The 22045-nt window shown below is 38.7% G+C and overlaps 1 protein-coding gene across 1 annotated transcript in view; it reads right to left on the bottom strand.

The window, feature by feature from the left end:
- XPR1 (xenotropic and polytropic retrovirus receptor 1) overlaps positions 1 to 22045 on the bottom strand; it is a 227427-nt gene that overhangs the window by 103032 nt on the left and 102350 nt on the right. Inside the window, exon 3 of the mRNA XM_051857042.2 lies at positions 11028 to 11129. Coding sequence (XP_051713002.2) covers positions 11028 to 11129 — 102 coding nt within the window. The remainder of the gene's footprint in view (positions 1 to 11027; positions 11130 to 22045) is intronic.

The raw sequence follows: 22045 nt of genomic DNA, 5'->3' as shown, positions 1-22045 counted from the left end.
ATTTTAACACACTCTTTGAATTATAATTTATAAAACAGAATTTGTTGACTGTAAATATACAACTCACTGATTTTTGGTAAATTTATTGAGTTGTGCAATCATCACCAAAATTCAATTTTATAACATTTCCATCACCCCAAATACTTCCATTGTGCCACTTCCTTCCACCTCTCTACCCAAGGCAAACACTGATAATTTTCTTATCTCTATAGATTTGGCCTTTTTTGAACATTTCATATATAGGAAACATATACTTTGTAGTCTTTTGTGTCTGGCTGCTTTAACTTAGCAAAATGATTTTGAGGTTTATCCAACTTATAGCATAACATAAGTATGCTATTTGTTCTTATTTGCTAAATAATATTTCATCATATAGATATACATATTTTGTTTAAATATTCATCAGCTAGTGGATATCTGATATTTTGCTTCTAATTATTAAGTATATAAATAATACTGTTATTAACATCTTCTTACAAATTTTTGTATAGAGTATCACCTTCATCTTTGTCTCACAAAGAGCTTGCATGTAAAGCAGTCCCCAACTTATGATGGTTTGACTTATGATTTTTTAATTTTACAATGTGCTAAAGTGATATGCATACAGTAGAATAATTGTTTATTTAATTGAGAGGCAGAGTTACATTGAGAGGTGGAGAGACAGAAGAGAGAGATCTTCCATCCACTGATTCACTCCCCCAATGGCCACAATAGCCGAGGCCGGGCCAGGCCAAAGCCAAGAGATCAAAGCTTCTTCCAGGTCTCCCACACGGGTGCAGGGGCCCAAGTACTTGGGCCATCTTCTACTGCTTTCCCAGGCTGGTTAGCAGGAAGCTGTACCAGAAGTGGACAACCAGGACTCAAACTGGCACCCATATGGGACGCTGGTGCCACAGGCAGAGGGTTAACCTACTATGCCACAATGCCAGCCCCATCGTTTTTCAATTTTGATGTTTTCCTGGGCTAGTGAAATATAGTACAATACTCTCTCTTGTAATACTTGATGTTGGCAGGGAACAACAGCTCCCAGTTTGGCACACCAACATAAAGTTAAACAATGCCTAGTGTTGTCATAATTTATTGAATATTTCTATCCCAAAACGCTATCAGACATTCAACACTTGATTATTAAATAAACTTCGTAACAAATGATTTTGCCCAACTGTAGGATAAAGTAAGTGCTCTGTGCACATTCAAGGTGGGTAGGTCTAAGCTATGACTTAATTATATTTTCAACGTATGATGGGTTTATGGGGAAGTAACCCCCATCATAAATTGAACAGAATTTGCAGCATGCTCAAAACATGTTTGTTAAACAAACGAACAGGTAAAAGATCTTTCTGGTCATTCATGTTTCAGTGTTATTTGGAATACAAAGTAAGTTTATAAGAACGCTGACCCAGAGTTGGGCATTTTGGTGACAATGGTTTAATGTGCAATGTTACGATGCCCACGTTCCATTAAGTCCTGGCCCTTCCACTCTGATCTTTCCTGCTAATGCATCCTGGGAGGCAGCAGATGAAAGCTCAGGTGCTCAGGCCCCATCACCTAAATGGAAGACCCAGATGGAGTTCCTGACTCCTGGCCTTGGCCTGACCCCATCCTGGCTATTGTAGGCATTTGAGGAATGAACCAGCGGATGGAAGCTCATTTGCTTGCTCGCTCGCTCTCTCTTTTCTCTTTCTCTTTCTCATCTCTGTAACTCTGCCTTCCAAGTAGTGAAAATAAATAAAACAATCAAAAAACATGAAAAAAAATCATCAACCCATCATAGATGATTCAAGGTAGTTAATTTTGTTAGTTTACATCCATTTGTTACACTGTTTTTCTTTGGAATTCTTACCACTTGAAATTTTAAGTCCCAAATACTAGAGACCTAGTAATCTTCTATAACAGTGTTTTTGTTTTGTTTTGTTTTGTTTTGTTTTGTTTTGTTTTTTTACAGGCAGAGTGGGTAGTGAGAGAGAGAGAGACAGAGAGAAAGGTCTTCCTTTTCTGTTGGTTCATCACCCAATGGCTGCAATGGCCGGCGCACCATGCTGATCCAAAGCCAGGAGCCAGGTGCTTCTTTCTGGTCTCCCATGTGGGTGCAGGGCCCAAGCACTTGGGCCATCCTCCACTACCCTCCCAGGCCACAGCAGAGAGCTGGCCTGGAAGACGGGCAACCGGGACAGAATCCAGCACCCCGACTGGGACTAGAACCCGGGATGCCAGTGCCACAGGCAGAGGATTAGCCTAGTGAGCAACGGCACCGGTTCTACCACAGGTATTAGCAATGTTTCTACCACAAAGGGTCTCCCGTTTTCAAACTTCCTCTCTCCTCCCATGGTCTTCAGATATTCAAAGATTTTTACCCATAAATCTAAATAATTGCCAATTTCTTGCTAAACAAAAATATATAATAAAAAAGAAAGCAATAAAATAGCTGGTATCAATTTTTATGAATACTGAAATAGCTTCTGCCTTCTAACATGTAGAATCCTAGAGGGCTGAAAATTAATCTGCTCGCAGTATCACCACACCTGTCAGAATAGCTAAAATCCAAAACGCGGAGAGTAACAAATGCTGATGAGGATGTGCCAAAGGGGAACCTTTACACTGCTGGTGGACATGCAAAGTGGAAAACAGTGTGGAGATTTCTTTAAAAACTAGAAATAGACTCATCATATGACCCAGCAATCCCACTACTGGGTACATACCCAAAGGCTTGAACACAATGAATCAAAGAGATACCTGCACCACCACGTTTACAGCAGCACTGTTCATAACAGCCACAACTCAGAACCAAACAAGGTGTTCATCATCAGATGAATGAATAAAGAAAATGTGGCATGTATGCACGAGGGAATGTTATTCAGCTATAAGAAACAAGGAAATTCTATCATGTGCAGCAAAATGCATGCAACTAGAGGACATCATGTTGAATGAAGTAAGTCAGACCCAGAAAGACAAATATCACATGTTCTCCCTCATATGTGGGAGCTAAAATTAAAAAAAAAAAAAAGAAAGAAATGGTTATGTGTATCAGTACTGCTGCAAATATAGTTTTGTAAAACTTTGTTTTTTATCTCTGTCAAAGCAATGGTTAAGAATGTTATACTACTATAGTTTTAGTGATCTGTGATTACTTTGAAATTTACTGTATATGGGTGAAATGGTCATTTTCCCATGCAATTATTGTTTATACCTGTTGTCTGTATTCTCACTAAACTAAGGTCTTTTTGCTTTTTACTTGTTAAACCCCTTATTCAGCGAAGTATCAAGCCTTTTTACTGTAATGTGAATTTAAAATATGTTATCTCAAAAACTTAAAAAAAGAGAAAGGAAGAAGGAAGGACAGTGGGAGGGAGAGAGCAGAAAAGAGGAAGGGAATATCATTATGTCTTAGAAATGTACCTACAAATCACACTGAATCTTTTAAAAATGAATTAGAAATTAAAATTAAAGTCAAAAAATAAAGTCAAAAGGATGGTAAAAAAAAAGGCTCAAAAATTCAAATGTACATTGTAGACAGTAGTATTTTCATTGCAGAGTTTTTGGTGTGATTAGACATAGACACAAAATACTACAGCAATTTATTTCAAGCATTTACAGGTTTCAGTCAGGAGTTTACCTTACAAATTGACCATGTTTAACTACTCCATAATTTGTGAGATGTAAGTAGGTAGAGGTGAGCTGATAAGCGAACTCACCTCTGTATTATTTATAGTTTTCCATGTGCCCTAGTATCTGAGGACTGCAGTCTACAAGACAATCTGCAGCTAAGTAAGGAGAAAAACGATCCTGTCTAAGACGAGCGCCAGATTCTATTTCTGTCAATCATGTCTTCATGTTTACTCAGCACTCCCTGACCTCGCAAAAAGCAGTCTGAAGACTCTCAGTCTGCACCTACTCTGTGATGACATCAGAGACACGTCCTAACAGTCCTGCCAACACACAGAGCAGTCATTAAGACAGAGCACCCACATTTGCTAACAAATGCCAGGCTAAGATGACTTTTGAGAGGTGAGCTAGTCTAATAAACCATTTTTTTTTATTCTGAGGGTTAGAACCAAATACAGGACTTTAAAACCAATTAGTGAACCATAATCAGTATTTATTAAAAATCAGAAAGAAATAGAGGGCCAGCGCCGTGGCTCACTTGGTTTATCCTCCGCCTGCGGTGCCAGCATCCCATATGGGGGCTGAGTTCTAGTCCCGGTTGCTGCTCTTCCAGTCCAGCTCTCTGCTGTGGCCCAGGAGGGCAGTGGAGGATGGCCCAAGTGCTTGGGCCCTGCAACCGTACAGGAGACCAGGAGGAAACACCTGGCTCCTGGCTTCAGATTGGTGCAGCACTGGCCATAGCAGCTATTTGGGGAGTGAACCAATGGAAGGAAGACCTTTCTCTCTGTCTCTCTCTCTCTCTCTCACTGTCTAGAACTCTACCTGTCAAATAAATAAAAATAAAATTAAAAAAAAAAGAAATAGAAAACAGGAATATACTACAAGTAGTATAAGAATAAATGCTTTCTTGTGAAAAAAGTTCTATTATTTAAATATATTGTATATTCACACATACATGCTCAAACATACTCAGAAATTGAAATTCATGCAGTTTTAAAAAATATGTATTGTCTATACATTTCCTTTATAGCCTTACAGAAATGGATTTCAAAATTTCTGCAACAAAATAAACTTGCATTTTTATTCCATTTTCCATGAATTTTTTGAAGTACCCTCATATACATGTACTAATTCATAGTATAGATTTTAGTGTACCTCAAAAATATTAACAGTATATATAAGTATCTACTGCTGACTACTATTTATTTTTCTTTGAAACCAAGGAGATACTATCCATCCTATCCATTCTTCATGATGTAAATCATCCATTTAGAGTTGGGCTTAAAGATCCTTCCAAAAAACATCACAGCAAAAAAAAAAAAAAAAAAAAAAAAAAAAAAAAATACTCATAACCACAAAAGACTCAAGAATTGCCCAAGTAATCCTGAAGTAGCAGGTGGGGAAGATGCATCAGAATACTTAATTTCAAAACATACAACAAAGGTATAGTAATTAAAACAGTATGGTACTGGCATAAAGACCAACACATATATCAGTGGAAGTCATTAGGGAACTCAGAAATTCATCCATGTAGATACAGCCAACTGATTTTTGACAAAGGTGCCAAGAACATATGTTGAAGAAAGGATAGTCTTTTTAATAAATAGCAATACTGGGTATACATCTATAAAAGAATAAAATTAGACCCCTACCTCTCATCATATACAAAAATCAACTCAAGATGAATCAAGAACCTACATTAAAGACCTAAAACTATGAAACTGCTACACGAAAACACAGGAAAAACACTTCAAGACACTGGTGCAGACAATAATTTTTTGGATAAGACCCCAAAAGCACAGAAAACCACAACACAATTATACAAAAGGGATTATGTCAAACTCAGCAGTTCCTGTACAACAGAGAAAATAGTTGCAAGCCACTTGTCTGACAAAGTATTAATATCCAGAATAATAATTTAAAATTCTAGTTAAGAAATTGAGAAAGGACCTGAATAGACAGTTCTCAAAAAGAGAAATATAAATAGACAACGAATATATTTAAAAATGCTCACTATCGGCCGGCGCCGCGGCTCAATAGGCTGATCCTCCACCTAGCGGCACCGGCACACTGGGTTCTAGTCCCGGTTGGGGCGCCGGATTCTTTCCCGGCTGCCCCTCTTCCAGGCCAGCTCTCTGCTGTGTCCCGGGAAGGCAGTGGAGGATGGCCCAAGTGCTTGGGCCCTGCACCCCATGGGAGACCAGGAGAAGCACCTGGCTCCTGCGTTCAGATCAGCGTGGTGCGCTGGCCGCAGCATGCCGGCCACGGCGGCCATTGGAGGGTGAACCAACGGCAAAAGGAAGACCTTTTTCTCTGTCTCTCTCTCTCACTATCCACTCTGCCTGTCAAAAAAAAAAAAAAAAAAAAATGCTCACTATCACCAGCCACCAGGTAACTGCAAATCAAAACCACAATGAGATAATACTATATCCCGTTAAAATAGTTATTAGAAAATGGACACAGAGTGACAAATGCTATGTGGACAAACAGGAACTCACATACACTGTTGGTGGGAATGTAAATTAGTACAGGCTATGATGGAAAATAGTATGAAAATTTCTTTAAAAACTAGAAGTAAAGCTACCATATGATCCAGCAATCCCAATACTAGGTATATATCCAAAAGACATGGAATCGAAGACATATCCATTCCACCAAGTTTATTCCAAATAGCAAGATTAGCCAAAATTCAATAGCACTTTTCAAAATAGCCAAAATATGGAAATCAACCAAGGTGTCCATCATTGGATAAACAAAAAGAAAATATGGTTTATATACACAATGGAATGTTGTTCAGCCATAAAAAAAAAAAAGAAATACTGTCATCTGTAGCAAAATGGATAGATCGAGAGGATATCATGTTAGGTGAAATAAGCCATTCACAGAAAGACAAATATAGTATATTCTCCCTCAAATGTGGGAACTAAAAGAACGACTCAACCTAAACACAGAATGGTGATTACTACAGGTTGCAAGAGATGGGGAAGACAGAAGGAGTTTAGATAATGGCTACCAAATCAGAGTTAGATCCAAGAAATACATTTCTAGCATTACACAGCAGAGTGAGGAGAGTGGAATTCATAATAATCCAGAAGACATATCAACAAATATAAGAAGTTCCAAACCTCCTATTAAAATGTCAAACAAGGGGAAATGTTTTGGTTGATTGGTACCCATGAAATACATGTACTGAAATATCACACTGTAGCCCATAGATATATACAATTTATTATACAAAAAATTTAAACAAAAGGAAAATACTAATAAACTTGATTTTATGTATTTTCATCTATAATCTTCGGTCAAAGGCTTTCTCAGTCTAAACGTTCCTTCCATCTCAAATGCCCTCTTAATCGCAGCCTCTTCCGTCTCACGGTTGCCTTCTCTGTCTACACTGCTAGGTCCTCTTTTATCTTTCTACTTCCTTTTCATGGAAACCTTTGTCCTTGGACAACAAAAGACACCCTCCTGTGCACGCAGGCACCTTGCTTAATAGCAAGCTTCCAGTGCCTGCCTAACATATTAACAGCCCATAATAGTTATTTGCTACCTGTTGCATACTAACTTGTAATATCATCCATAGTTGTTTCTGAAAAAAAAAAAAAAAGGGAAAAAAAAAAAACTGCAGAGTCCTCTTTTCAGGGTCCCTGAAAACTGGACAGAACAGGCTCCCACCAGCCCTGTAACTGGAACCTGCACCAATCAGCTCAGACTGACCACACAGTTACCATGTGGTCCATTAGAATGCTAACTGACACAGCTCTGATGATGTTTCTACAGCCACCTTTGAACATCTATATACACATAAAGACATGATTTGTCAAGGTACATGCTCGTGCTCGAAGGACATTTCCCACCCCTTTCCTTTCCACCTATCATGCTCTGTTGCTTTGTTTCACCCAGTTCTGCCCCAATTACCCTAACTCCATAAATTCCCAATCCTCTCTCTGTAAAGGGGAGACTGATCTGGGTCTTGACACGACCTGTCTCTTTCTCCTATTGGACTGTAGTAAAAATAAATGCTCTCTCTCAGAAAGTCAATCTAGTGTTTTTGTAACTAATCCGGTATGTGTGAGCAAGGGGCTCCATCTGATAACATCTCCTGTATATTTTTCCGTTGGCTAATCCTCCGCCTGCGGCGCCAGCACCCCGGGTTCTAGTCCCAGTTGGGGCGCAGGTTCTGTCCCAGTTGCTCCTCTTCCAGTCCAGCTCTCTGCTGTGGCCCAGGAGGACAGTGGAGGATGGCCCAAGTGCGTGGGCCCTGTACCTGCATGGGAGACCAGGAGAAGCACCTGGCTCCTGACTTTGGTTCAGCACAGCACCGGCCATAGCAGCCATTTGGGGGGTGAACCAACGGAAGGAAGACCTTTCTCTCTGTCTGTCTCTCTCACTGTCTAACTGCCTGTCAAAAAAAAAAAAAAAAAAAAAACCAACAACAAAAAAACAAAACCAAAACAAAACAAAAAAAAAAAAAAAAAAACCAGGAGTTGATGGCTTTTATTTTTATTTGTAAAGTAGTAGGTATAATGACCACGTTGAAGACAGCAGGAATGGAGAATTCAGGATGGTACACAATATTTAGAGGAAGCACTTTGGAGCATAGAAAAGGACACTCATTAGGACGAACAGATAGCTCTGAGGACACAGTTAAGAATACACTAATGAAGGGCCTGTGCTGTGGCGGGTTAATGCCCTGGCCTGAAGTGCCAGCATTCCATATGGGCACATGTTCAAGACCGGGCTGCTCCTCTTCTGATCCAGCTCTCTGCTGTAGCCTGGGAAAGCAGTGGAAGATGGCCCAAGTCTTTGGTCCTCTGCACCCATGTGGGAGACCAGGAGGAGGCTCCTGACTTCAGATCAGCGCAGCTGTGGCCGTTGCAGCCAACTGGGGAGTGAACCATCGATGGAAGACCTCTCTCTCTCTCTCTCTCTCTGCCTCTCCTCTCTCTGTGTAACTCTGACTTTTAAATAAATAAATAAATAAATAAATCTTAAAAAAAAAAAAAAGAAGAGTACACTAATCAAATTTATAATGGTTTCAATCTGTTCTGCTAGTGTCCTAAGGAGTCCTGGGGGTAGACATAAAAAAGGTAAAGTCTAGAATGGTGGGAGTTTGCTTGGCAATTTCAAGATAAGGCAATGAAGGAGAAGGAATTAAAAGCACAGGAGATAGAATGGTTAAAATGATTGAAGAGAAGAAATTAACTCTGGAAGGACACTATCCACTGGAATCAAAGCAGAGTTAAGGAGACTGAGCTCTGTGAGACCGGAAAACAGACATGAACATGGAGGACTGTAAAAAGCTTAACGTCAACACCAGGGTTTATTACTTTAGAGGGGAGCAAGTACGTGGCAAAAGTAGAGAGGAAATGAAACTGAAACAGATTGTCCACACAGAAAATGAAGTCAACCAGGGCTATATAAAAATGAAGGCGGAGATTTAGCTTGGGAGCCAGAGTCTGAGTTCTCAGTGAGCAACCAGGTTAGGAGATGCACCAAGTACAAGTGGCAGAGGACAAACGCTCTGTAAACTCTGGAGGCTTAGCAGATGACCCACATTTGTAGAAATATGCTGAAATACTGATTTGGAAGATTGATAGTTGCTAAGAAAATGCTGGATTCAGCATCTGTTAGGTTCCTGGCAGTTTCTGTTTACTCTTCTTACCACTCTGCATCTCCCACCTCCCATCTTCCAACACACCCCTAAGAAAGAACACCTTAATGAGCCCCTTTCAGAAGTTGTAGAAAGCTAGGGAAACCATCATCCTTTGGAAAAAAAAAAACTAGCAAAGTAATAAAATTTTCATCCTTAGACTAACTCATTCCAGTATTTGGTTATGACTATGGTACTAAGAGTATGCCATTTCCAAGTCTTTGTCAAGAGATGAGGGTATATTCTTTACAATCATGGTTGATACAAAAGAAAATTAAATTCTCCTTAGATTTAATAGCATGCTAATAACTGGAATATATGCATACTAAATACAAGAAAAATAATATTACTTCATTTTTGCTATTAAATACAATTATGAATTTTTTGAATCCATTACACTACAAAATAAATATATCGCATCCAATAAGTGCTCTAGGTATTAGGTTGTAAATTCAACAGCATAATAAGGATAGTGGAAGGGGTTTGCAGAGTCAGATGTAATGTTTCCCTGAATCTAACTCACTTTGTTCTCATTCTATAGTCATGAAACTCTCTGATTATCAGCTAGGTGTCATTGAATACAGGATGCCAAATGCAGTACTCTAGAGCACAGTTCACAAAATTTTCCATAAGAGGGCACTGTTTTAGTAATCAATGTTATAAACAGTGTGACTTTAAAAAAAAAGAAAAGAAACCTTTTAAAAGGGCGAGACATGGGGCCGGAGCTGTTGCACAGCAGGTAAAGCTGCTGCCTGCAGTGCCAGCATCTCACATGGGCACCAGTTCGCTCGACATCCGATCCAGCTCTCTGCTATGGCCTGGGAAAGCAGTGGAGGATGGCTGGAGTCCTTTGGGCCCCTGCACCCACGTGGGAGACCCAGAAGCTCCTGGCTCCAGATTGGCGCAGCTCCAGCCATTGCGGCCATTTGGGGAGTTTACCAGCAGATGGAAGACCAACCTCCCCCCCCACCCCCCCACCTCACCCCCTCTCTCTTTCTTTCTCTACTTCTGCCTCTCTCTAACTCTGCCTCCAAATAAATAAATAAATCTTGGGCTGGCGCTGTGGCATAGTGCGTAAAGCCTCCGCCTGCGGCACCAGCATCCCATATGGGCACCGGTTCTAGTCCCGGCTGCTCCACTTCCAATCCAGCTCTCTGCTATGGCCTGGGAAAGCAGTAGAAGATGGTCCAAGTCCTTGGGTCCCTGCACCAGCGTGGGAAATCTGGAAGAAGCTCCTGGCTCCTGGCTCCTGGCTCCTGGCTTCGGATTGGCACAGCTCTGGCTGTTGCAACCAACTGGGGAGTGAACCAGCAGATCGATGACCTCTTTCTCTCTCTCTCTCTCTCTCTGTAAATGACTTTCAAATAAATAAATAAATCTTAAAAAAAATCTTTTAAAAAGAAAAGCTAGACAGAACAATAGAAGTTCTGATATTTTCTTTGCAGACTCCAGTGGCCTCCTGTAGTTCTCACTCTATAGAACAGTGCTCTAGAGACAGATATGAGCATTCCTGGCAACTGAAAGGTATAAAAATCATGTAATGGATAAACTAAACCTCAGTAATTCAGCACTAGATGCAGTGATAAAATCAGATATCTGACCCTTTAGGTGCCATATGTGCTCCCATGACAAAACAGCCCTTAAGAGCAATAGGGGTAGGAAAAGTAGGAAAAGAAGCCTCAACCTAAAAATGCTGATCAGAAGTTTAAACAGGCACATGGAACAATTTCTCCTTCCCTAGCAGCAGAAATCATTTCTTGTGGCCACTTACCTGAATAAAATGTGTTGATTTTGGCAAGTTCCTTTTCACAGGTTTGGAAAAACTTTTCTTCAAACTTGGCAAAATACCTCTTTACCGTGTCTTCATCTGTAACTAAAAAGCAAGGAAAACAATATTTAAATTCAATGTCCAAAGGCAGATGGAAAAAATTAAGGGAATAAAAATTAGTTACTGAAGTGGACATTGTGGCACAGTGCATTAAAATGTCCTTGGATGCCCACAACCATGGTTAGAGTGCTTGGATTTGAGTCCAGGCTCTGCTCCAGATCTGAGTTTCTTTTTAATAATGTGCACCCTGGGAGGAAGCAGGGGATAGCCCAAGGACTTAGGCCCCTGCCACCCACGTTGAGACTCAGACTGAATTCTGGGTTCTAGGCTTTGGCCTGGCCCAACCTCGGCTGTTGCAGGCATTTGGCAGTGAACCAATGGAGGGAAGATCTCTATTCTCCCTCTTCCTGTGTTTCAAATAAATTAAATAAATAAGTATTAAAGTTATTCAGTTCTTAGTCTTCGACAACTATATATATATATTTTTCTAAAAAACAAACTGTGACCCATTAAGAAACGGTTAATCAAATGCCACTTCAAAGAACACAACCTTTCTTTAATTGAATTTAACCATAAATCTCTTACTATAATAGATCTAAGTGTCAGAGAAATTCTTCTAAAACTTGGAATGAATAAAAACATTACAGACAGCGGTAATCAAGGAAAAGCCCAGGTGCTGGAAGCTGAGCTGAGCAGGCATCACTCAGCAAGGAGTAGACTAACTGTTACAAGAAAAAAAAATACGGGGTCAGTGTTGTGCAGCAGTTGGAGCACAAGTTCAAACTCTGGCTGCTCCACTTCTGATGCAGCTTCCTGCTAACACACCTGGGAGCCTATGGAGGATCCAGTATTTGGGGCTCTTCTAGCCATGTGGTTACCAGGAAGGAGTTTGCAAGAGCAAACTATAAAGACATGAATATATAGTATGCTTACAGAAAAAAAAAGAATTTATTTTGTCCTATGTTAGACTGTTACCTACTTATTTGTGCTTTAGCTACAGCAGACACAAAGAAAGCAGTGTCTACTGAAGACTGTAAATTAAACGTTCCAAACTTTCAGAAACTGGGAAGGTAACATAAATGAGCTAAGCTGATAACTACACATGTGTAGTGATAAATGGCAACTCATAAAACATCAGGGTAAAGAGTGGTATGGACGCTGGCAAACCAGAAGCATGTATCTGTCTAGTTGCTACCAATGGAGTGCTATGGGGCTACACCTGTCAAATCATCCAGTTTTTTAGGAGAAGCCTTAAATCTGGATATCTTAAAAACATGATGTGGGCCAATCAATATATATTTCTGTAGGCTGGATCTATTTGTGGGTGCTGACACATAATATACCAATTTACTGAATCTCAGTCCAGACAGAAATCCCAGTCTAGACAGAAATTCCAGACTAAAAGTGATATGTTTCTTGCTCAAGTGAGATCTGAATAAACTCTCTAAATGCTAACAATAATAGACAACTATTCCACTTCTGGTTCTCTGTGTCACTCTAAGCTTGAAATGTATAGAAAAGTATAGGTTCCTTTCTGTCTCCCAGATATGCCAAATCTTAGTGCAATCAATCCATGAAGCCCTTATATAATCCACCTTAGGAAAGGAAAATATTATTTCCCTAAATAATATGCAATCACACATGTACATATTCATAGTACCAGCAATATTTTAAAGAAAGACAAAATCTTAAAGTTCTAAAAAGCATGTCACATCTTCATTTTACTTGATTAACACAAATGTAACAAAAAACTGTAAAAAATTTATTTTTATAAATACCTACTTCTCTATCTTACATGCTTTCTACCTGAGCACATGATGCAGGATATTCTATAAATTTTACAGTAAAAAAGAGAAGGCCACTTTAAGTTCCACATGTAAGGTTACAATAAAGGCTGTAGCTGCTCAAAGCTACTAATACTTACTTTTAAAAAGCACAAAATAGGTCCCAGCCTTTTTTTTTTCACAGCTGATCATGCACTAAAGCAAACTCTATGGTAACAGATGTTACTCTCATAACAGAATCTACCTACAGTCGATTTAAAATAAGCTTATTCTCCTTAACTATCTACTTTTTGTATTTTTATTTTATTCTCTATTGTTAATAAAGAAAATCCCAAGGCAATGCATGGACTTGGTCATATTTTCTTTGCTTTCCTATTACAGACAACTTTCATTAAGATAAAGTGATAGAAATGAAGTTGTTCCATAAAGTGATTTAAATATAGTTTCTGCTCTTAAAATAATTTTTAGCATACATGAATGTCTATACAGACATTACACATTCAGCAACACTGACTATATAAAATATTGCCAAAAACTTAGAAACATAAAAACTTCAGGCCTCTGAGATACTGAAACATGTAATAAATTTTATGTATTAAGGCATGAACATTCCGCCATGAACAACTCTCTTACGAATTCATCATTTCCTCGGTTTAGGGACTGGCTTATCTAAAATACCAGCAGCCTATTATCTGTTTCCTAGTTCACATGTAACTTAACAGCAACAATCAGAAGAGGACAGAGTAAGGTTAGAGCAATACTAAGAAATAATAGCTCACAGAGAGAAAGAGGGGAAAAGCCATAAATAAAAACAGCAAATAGCTGCAAAAGAAACTAGATGAAGGACAACATTCTTGTCCTCTCTGATTTCAAGACATGAAAAATTGCTACAAGCAGAAGCTCACAACTGGTAAAATTAGAAAACCACAACAAAATGAACAGAATACAGTCCAGAAGCACCCACAGATTTGCTTATATTATTTAGGGAAGTTCAGACTAAAACAAAGAGGCTTTCAATCAGTGAAGAAAGGAATGGACTGCACAACACAAAGGGATGGATCAACTGATCATCATTTATTCTAAAATGGAGTTAAAGAAATATTATAAAGTACCAAAAATGTAAATAACTCTACACGGGGAACCCATTCTTAAATGCTATAGAGAACACTCATCCCATTTTTTTTTCTTGACAGGCAGAGTGGACAGTGAGAGAGAGAGAGACAGAGAGAAAGATCTTCCTGCCGCTGCGGCCGGCACGCTGCAGCCAGTGTACTGCGCTGATCCGAAGCCAGGAGCCAGGACCCAAGGACTTGGACCATCCTCCACTGCCCTCCCGGGCCACAGCAGAGAGCTGGACTGGAAGAGGAGCAACCAGGACAGAATCCAGCGCCCAGACCAGGACTAGAACCCGGGGTGCCAGCACTGCAGGCGGAGGATTAGCCTATTGAGCCGTGGCGCCAACCACTCATTCCATTAAGATAATGATTTACATTTTCACAAAATGAAAAATCTCCATTCCATAATATACAATAAGCAAAGTCAAAAAGAGAAGCAGAAGATAGGGAAAATACATATATGTAACATTTAAAAGAAAAGTGAAGATGGTCCAAATGTTCACTCATTCGCTCTATCTTCCTCAACACTGGAACTCTTTCAAACAAATAAATAAATCTTTTAAAAAAAGAGAGAAATTTACATGCAAAGCACATTTTTGAAAAATCTTACAAATCAATACTAAAAGATTCTTTTAATTTACACAAGGTGAACACATTTCATGCACTTCAAGTATACAGGTTTAGGAGCACGGGGATATTTCCCACCCTAGCCTCCCTGCAGCCCACACTCCTACCCTCCCTCCTCTTTCCTTTCTTATCCTTTCTTTTAATTTTTACAACCACATAATTTCAGTTTATTTTATAATCCTAAACTTAATCCTCTACTAAGTAAAGAATTCAACAAATAGTAGGAATAAAAACACTGCTCCTCAACAGTAGAGACATGGACTGTAAACAATAATCAATTCTCAAAATGGTAATTTTACTCATATACATCACATTTTTTTATATTCCATTAGCTACCACAGAACAGGGAAAACATTATATTTTGTCTTTTTGGGACTGGCTTATTTTACAAAGTAGAATGGTTTCCAGTTATATTCATTTTGTTGTAAAAGACAGGATTTCATTCTTTTTTACAGCTCAATACAATACAATATTCCATAGTGTATCTACACCATTTGTTCTTTACCCAGTCACTGGTTGATGAGCACCTGGGTTGATTCCATGTCTTAGCTATTGTGAATTGAGCTGCAATAAACATGGGGGTACAGATCACTCCTTCATGTGCTGATTTCAGGATGTCAGGGTCACGTATGATAGATCTATTTTCAGCTTTCTGAGGAATCCCATACTGTCCTCCACAATGGCTGTTCTAGTTTACATTCCCACCAACAAGTGGATCAGGGTACCTTTTCCTCACATCCTCACCAGCTTTTACTGTTTTTTGATTTCTGTATGATAGCCATTCTAACTGGGGTAAGGTAAATCCCTACTGTGGTCTTTATTTGAATTTCCCTGAAGTCTAGTGATCCTAAGCATTTTTTCATGTGTCTGTTGGCCATCTGAATTTCATCTTTTGAAAAATGCCTGTTCAAGTCCTTTTCTTAACTGGACTATTTGTTTTGTTATTGAGTTTCTTGAGCTCTTTAGAAAATATTTCCAAATCATGCAATTGATAAAGGATTAATATCTAGAATCTATAAAGAGCTCAAGAAAATCAACAAAGCTATTTAATTCCACAAGAAAAATGGGCAAATTAGAGAAATTCATGGAGAAATACAAGTAGATAGCAAACAAAAAGATGCTTAATATCCCAGATGCCATTTTAATACAACTTTTAAAACTGAAAAAAAAAAATTAACCATTAGCCTGGGAGCGATTTTAAAATCACAACATCATTTGGCAATGGTCAGGGTAAGTGAACATTTTCATTCCCAGTTGAATGAAACGTAAGTCTGTAAAGCTTTTTAGGAAGACAAATTTGGCAGAAGCTTTCAAAATTTTCAGTCATTTCAATCCTAAATGTAGGAAATATAAAGGAATCTCTGCATAAATGCATGGATTTGCAGTGATGTTTTTAACAGTGACAAAGAAAACAAATTGATGTCCAGCAGAAGGAAATGGTTAAGTAAATTATGATAATATTATTTAATACTATATAGTCAATTTAAATCATAGACATAAATCCTGGTATGTATTAAAAGCTTCTAAGACATACACTGAAGAAAAAAATTAAGTAACAATATATATTACATGATCCTGTTTATTAAAAATTATATGCACAAATTAATACACATATATGCATTCACAGAAAGAAGACTGGAAGGATACATAAATCAAACTGCTACTTATGATGTCTCCTTTGAAAGAGATGTGGGCATGAGAGGGATTCTCACATAGTCCTATCTAAAATTACTGTACTGTTTGACTCCATTATAGTGAAACAGTCAAACAATAATTAATAAAGGATAAATAAATTATATTGAATAAACGAAAGGTATTAACTGGGGGAAGAAAAATAAACAAGTTACTTCCAAACCTTTACACTGTACATGGAAAACACTGTCCAACATAGCTAGTTGAAAAGTTTCGATAAAAGAATCTATAGGTATTTAGAATGACATCATTTCAATGATGAAAGCTAGTAGAATGTTGATTTATAGAATTCAACTTCCATCATAAGATGCTTCCTATAATCTACCTGCTGAATAATATCAGAAATCCATAACTGTGAATTGCAGAGCCACAGAATTTCAGTGTTCAGAAGCCAAGTAGCTCAAATTCCATGTTGTACAGATGAGGAAACAGGTGCAGAGGGCCAAAATGACATGACTTCTCCCCTCTTCAATAGCAAGTAAGTTTTATAGAAAAATCACTTTATTTATTACTACAAAATAAAGAGAATCTACCTATTAACTATATGAAAGTGACGACTAAGGAGAGGGGAAACTTCTTTCTGCCAAGGCCCATTTGAATATTTATAACATCATTCACAGACCATACAAAATTATCAACTAAAAAATTTGTGTGCAATAGATTTACTGAATTTTGAGTCCTCCCTGTGGTTGCCTTGATAGGGCCAGACCAAATGATTCTGTGGCCTTACGCAACCCATGGGCCACACATCCCCACCCCTCAAAGAACTGCATTGTGTCTCTCCCAAATTCATATGCTGAATCTCTAATCCCTAAAATAACTGTATTTAAAGGTGAGGCCTTTAAAAAAGTAATAAGGGGCTGGAGCTGTGGTGCAGCGGGTTAAAGCTCTGGTCTGGAGTGCCGGCATCCTACATAGGAGCTGGTTTGAGTCCTACCTGCTGCGCTTCCGATCCAGCTCCCTGCTAATGTGCCTGGGAGAGCAGCGGAGGATGACCCAAGTCCTTGGGCCCCTGCACTCACATGGAAGAACCAGAAAAGAAGCTCCTGGCTCCTGGCTTTGCCCTGGCCCAACCCCACTTGCTGCAGCCATTTGGCAAGTAAACCAACAGATGGAAGACCTCTCTCTCACTATCTCTACCTCTCTCTCTATAACTACCTTTCAAATAAATGAAAAATAAATCTTAAAAAAAAAAGGCAATAAAGGTTAAGTGAAGCCTTAAGGTTATTGGAGCCTTAATCCAACAGGATTAGTGTCTACAATTTATAGAGGAAGATGCACCAAAGACATCTTTCTTTCCCCTTCTTCCATCACACGCGAAGCAAAGGCCACATAAGGACACAAATCTTGAAGTCTGCTACAACCTTGATCAGGGACTCTGAGCTTCCAGAACTGTGAGAATATAAGTTTCTGTAGTTTAAGCCCCCTAGTCTGTGGTATTTTGTTTCAGTAGCCTTATTCTTAAGACAATGGGTTTAACACGTCTTGAATCCAATAATTAGTAGGCCAAGTTCAAAGAAAGCTAGTCTAAGTAAGTACAAATCTCAGAAATACCAACAATTATAAGATTAGTATTAAAAGAAAAAAAACGGGGGTGAGATTAAAAAGACCCAGAATTGGTGAAGAATGACTCAGAGAGCACTGCCACAGAGATCTCTTTGCTCTGACTTAAGCAAATATTAAGTCAGTCAATCAAACCAAAATACAGAGACAAAGCAGATGTGTCACATCACATTTGCCCTCCATCATGTCTGTGCAAGACAGACCTTTTGTTCTCAATCCCTACCACCACCACCACCAAATACTAAGTTAATAGAAAATGACTCTTCATTTAAGACTATCTATCAAGGTAAAAGATGTCTACGGCATACAGTCAACACCAAGTGCTTTTTTCCAGCAACTTCCAGGAGTATTCTTCTATCTGCACCATAAACGTTTTCTAACCTTCTTGTGCAATCACTGAGTTAGACAGATAAAAACTTAGCCTTTCAGAAACTAATTCTTTAAAACCATTAATTCCATGCTATTGAGCACCAAAGAAAAAGTCTATGCCAAGGATGACAGCAGAAATACGCACATGAATAAAATAATAAGACTATCAAATTTAAGCAGTATTTACATATAAACATAATAATCTCAAAACCAAAATAAATATGTAAAAGAAAAGATTATCTAGCTTAAAAACTAACATAAATATTCTTTGCCCTAGTCAATTTGAGACATTTTCTTAAAAGAATTACCATTGGTCTTACTACTGGGAGCACCAAAGTTGACCTAATTTTTCCTTCCCGGTTGATGCAACTACTGCATTCCTTGGATTCTATGTGTTGCCATAATACCCTTCAATAAATTCCATTTTTAATTAAGTCATTCAGCTTCAATTGTTTGCAATGAAAGAATCCAACTGATAAATATTTCTATATCTAAAACAGAATCTATCATCCATGCATGGAAGTGAATGGATTTTCACCTACATTCAGGCAAAACAAAGTCAGAGTTTAGGGGCGTCAAGACAGTAAAAGCTTAACTTCTACATTTAGGCAACTTTAGTATAAAATTTAGAGCAAAGGAGTAAACTCGTTAGTATAATTTTTTTTTTTTTTTTTTTTTTTTTGACAGGCAGAGTGGATAGTGAGAGAGAGAGACAGAGAGAAAGGTCTTCCTTTGCCGTTGGTTCACCCTCCAATGGCCACCACGGCTGGCGCGCTGATCCAAAGGCAGGAGCCAGGTGCTTCTCCTGGTCTCCCATGGGGTGCAGGGCCCAAGCACTTGGGCCATCCTCCACTGCACTCCCTGACCACAGCAGAGAACTGGCCTGGAAGAGGGCAACCGGGACAGAATCCGGCACCCCAGACAGGGACTAGAACCCGGTGTGCCAGCGCCACTAGGTGGAGGATTAGCCTATTGAGCCGCAGCGCTGGCCTCATTAGTATAAATTATATTCTCGGGGTCAGCACTGTGGCACAGCGGGTTAAAGCCCTGGCCTGAAGCTCTATCCCATATGGGTGCTGGTTCTAGTCCTGGCTGCTCCACTTCTGATCCAGCTCGCTGCTATGGCCTGGGAAAGCAGAAGAAGATGGCCCAAGTCCTTGGGCCCTTGCACCCGTGTGGGAGACCCAGAGGAAGTTCTTGGCTCCTGGCTTCGGATCAGCGCAGCTCCGGCCGTTGTGGCCAATTAGGGAGTACACCAACGGATGGAAGACCACCCCCTCTTTCCTTCTGTCTCTCCTCTCTCTGTGTAACTCTTTCAAATAAATAAATAAATAAACCTTTAAAAAAATGAAATTCTCTTTGAGTGACTTAGTTATTGTAATAATATTCAATTCATCTAACCATCTTTTAGCTTTCTTATGCCAAGATCACAAGATTCTTTATACATCCCTCAATCTCAGATTCCTTTCAGAGTCCTGATGTCAGCGTCAGTAAATCAGAGATCCTAATTGTTCCTTAATCTTAAATAAAATTACCCTTAAGAATTCCAAGTTCCAATCAAGATTGGAAGGTAGTTAAATTAGTTAATCCTGCTTTTGCTTTGTCAACCTTTTTGACTGACTTGTCTCTGTTGCAAACAAAAGGGCATATTTTTATCTATGTATGCAGAACTTCAACTCCATAATCCTCACATTTAACCCTGAATGCATTTTAATATCTCACTGACTCTTTCAAAAGAAAACTGGAATTTCTGGTCAATGTTTAAAAGCTCCAAATTAAGAAAAATGGATACTGTAACATAAACCATTAATACAATTTCTAGGAAGACACAGAATGGGAATTCTTTACAAAAGGATAAAAACTATATAAAATTTTAAAAAAAGAATTCCCAAGACACAAACAAAATCAGAACCCCTAAAACTAGCATTCTTGGCCATAGGTGTCCACATTAATGAAGAAATTAAACTATCTTTAAAATGTTACAGACCCTGGAGACAGTCCACATTATTCTTTTTTTTAACTTTTATTTAATAAATATAAATTTCCAAAGTACAGCTTATGGATTACAATGGCTTTTTCCACCCCCATAACTCCCCGCCCACCCCGCAACCCTCCCATCTCCCGCTCCCACTCCCTCTCCCATTCCATTCGCATCAACAGTCCACATTATTCTTAAAAATGGTTTGTTTAGTAAGTTAAGAACCACTGTTTCAGAATGCTAAAATCTCTAAGTAGAGAGAAGGGCATACACAATAATTCTTCCTTGTTCCAGAATGGCTGGAACAAATTAGTCCAAGCACACTGCAGTTGATTAAACTTATTGAGTGTCAGCCAGTGAAAAAGTCCTGTTTTTCTGAGTTTATTGAAAGCTTTGCTCATAGACTTTTTATTCACATAAGGGAAGTAAAGTTCTTTAATTTGGGTAAGATTCACAGAATCACTATGAATAACAGCTTAGGGGCTTAAGGACACTGAGAAATGGTTCTATTACTAAAAGGAAGGAACCTAACACGTCCAAGAGGTTGGAACAGATCAGTGAAACCTAAAGACTCTAGTTGTAACAGCAAAGTTCATATAATCCTCACACTCAATAGCCCTACATTAAAAAAATTTTAATCAACTTTGTGAATTTACTGTTTCTACATCCTGCATAGTAAAATGGCTAATAATTACAAAAGTCCTTCTCACTGTCATCTTTTCTACAGAAACTCAGGTGGCATTCCCCAAAAATCGGTAACAGAATTAGATGCTACTATGGAGCGTGGGGGTCTAACACAGAAGCATCAACTCTGATAGCTTATTTTGGGCACATAAAATCCAGAAACCTAAGAATCTTCCATGAATGAAGCAGATCCTTCTAGAAGGTGACAAACAGGTCATAATATATACTCTCTAGCGTTTATACAGCTCTCAACCTAAACAAAATTCCATAGCAAATCTTAGTTTTGAATCAATCTTCTGTACTCACTAAATTTAAACAAAAACTTTTAAACTTTCAAGTTTCTTGTGAAATGAGTAATATATTTTCATTATTTTTAGAAAATTTATTTTTTATTTTCATGTACTTGAAAGAGGGTTGGGGGAAGCAAGCTCCCATCCACTGGTTCACTCCCCAAATGCCAGAATCACCCAAGTACTGCACTAGGCCAAAGCTAGAACTCCATCAGGTCTGCTAGATGGGTGGCAGGAGTCCAAGCAGCTGGGCCATCATCCACTGCCTCCAGCATGCTTGAGCAGGAAGCGGGATGGGAAGCAGAGTAGCCAGGACCTGCAGCAGCACTCTGATATGGGATGTGGAGTCTCAAATTGGGACTCACTGGTCACTACCTGCACCTACTACCTTCATGATGAAAAAACTATCAGTACTCCTAACACAAAAACCTCAGCCGCTATTCTGGCATAGTCTTTTCTATTAATATACTTGTAGTATGTGTTCATGCTATATAAAATTGGGATAATAATTTCTGAATGTGGTTTATATCCCTTTACATAATATTATATTAGAAGTACTTTCTCCTGTAATTATATCCTTTATAACCATAATTTTTATGGCTTCATAGTATACTTTCTTCTGAATGTTCTAGAATTTATGTCATATTATCTAGAATTCACATTTTTAGGGGCTACTTTAGACAATGTTAAACACTGTACCCATGTATTTTTTCTCATACTTGATTATTAGAATATTTACAGTCAAAGGGTATGAGCACACTTGCAATTTTAGAAGGAACTCTTCAGAAAACGCTAGCATTTAAGAAGTCATATAATCAATTCTAAGATGCACAACATACTGCCCAAAGTGATAATTTAT

The sequence above is a fragment of the Oryctolagus cuniculus genome, chromosome 7 (genome assembly GCF_964237555.1).
Source record: "Oryctolagus cuniculus chromosome 7, mOryCun1.1, whole genome shotgun sequence".
In the NCBI taxonomy this organism is placed as follows: domain Eukaryota; kingdom Metazoa; phylum Chordata; class Mammalia; order Lagomorpha; family Leporidae; genus Oryctolagus; species Oryctolagus cuniculus.
The sequence above is the reverse complement of the archived record's forward strand: the minus strand, read 5'-3'. Positions and strand labels throughout refer to the sequence as shown.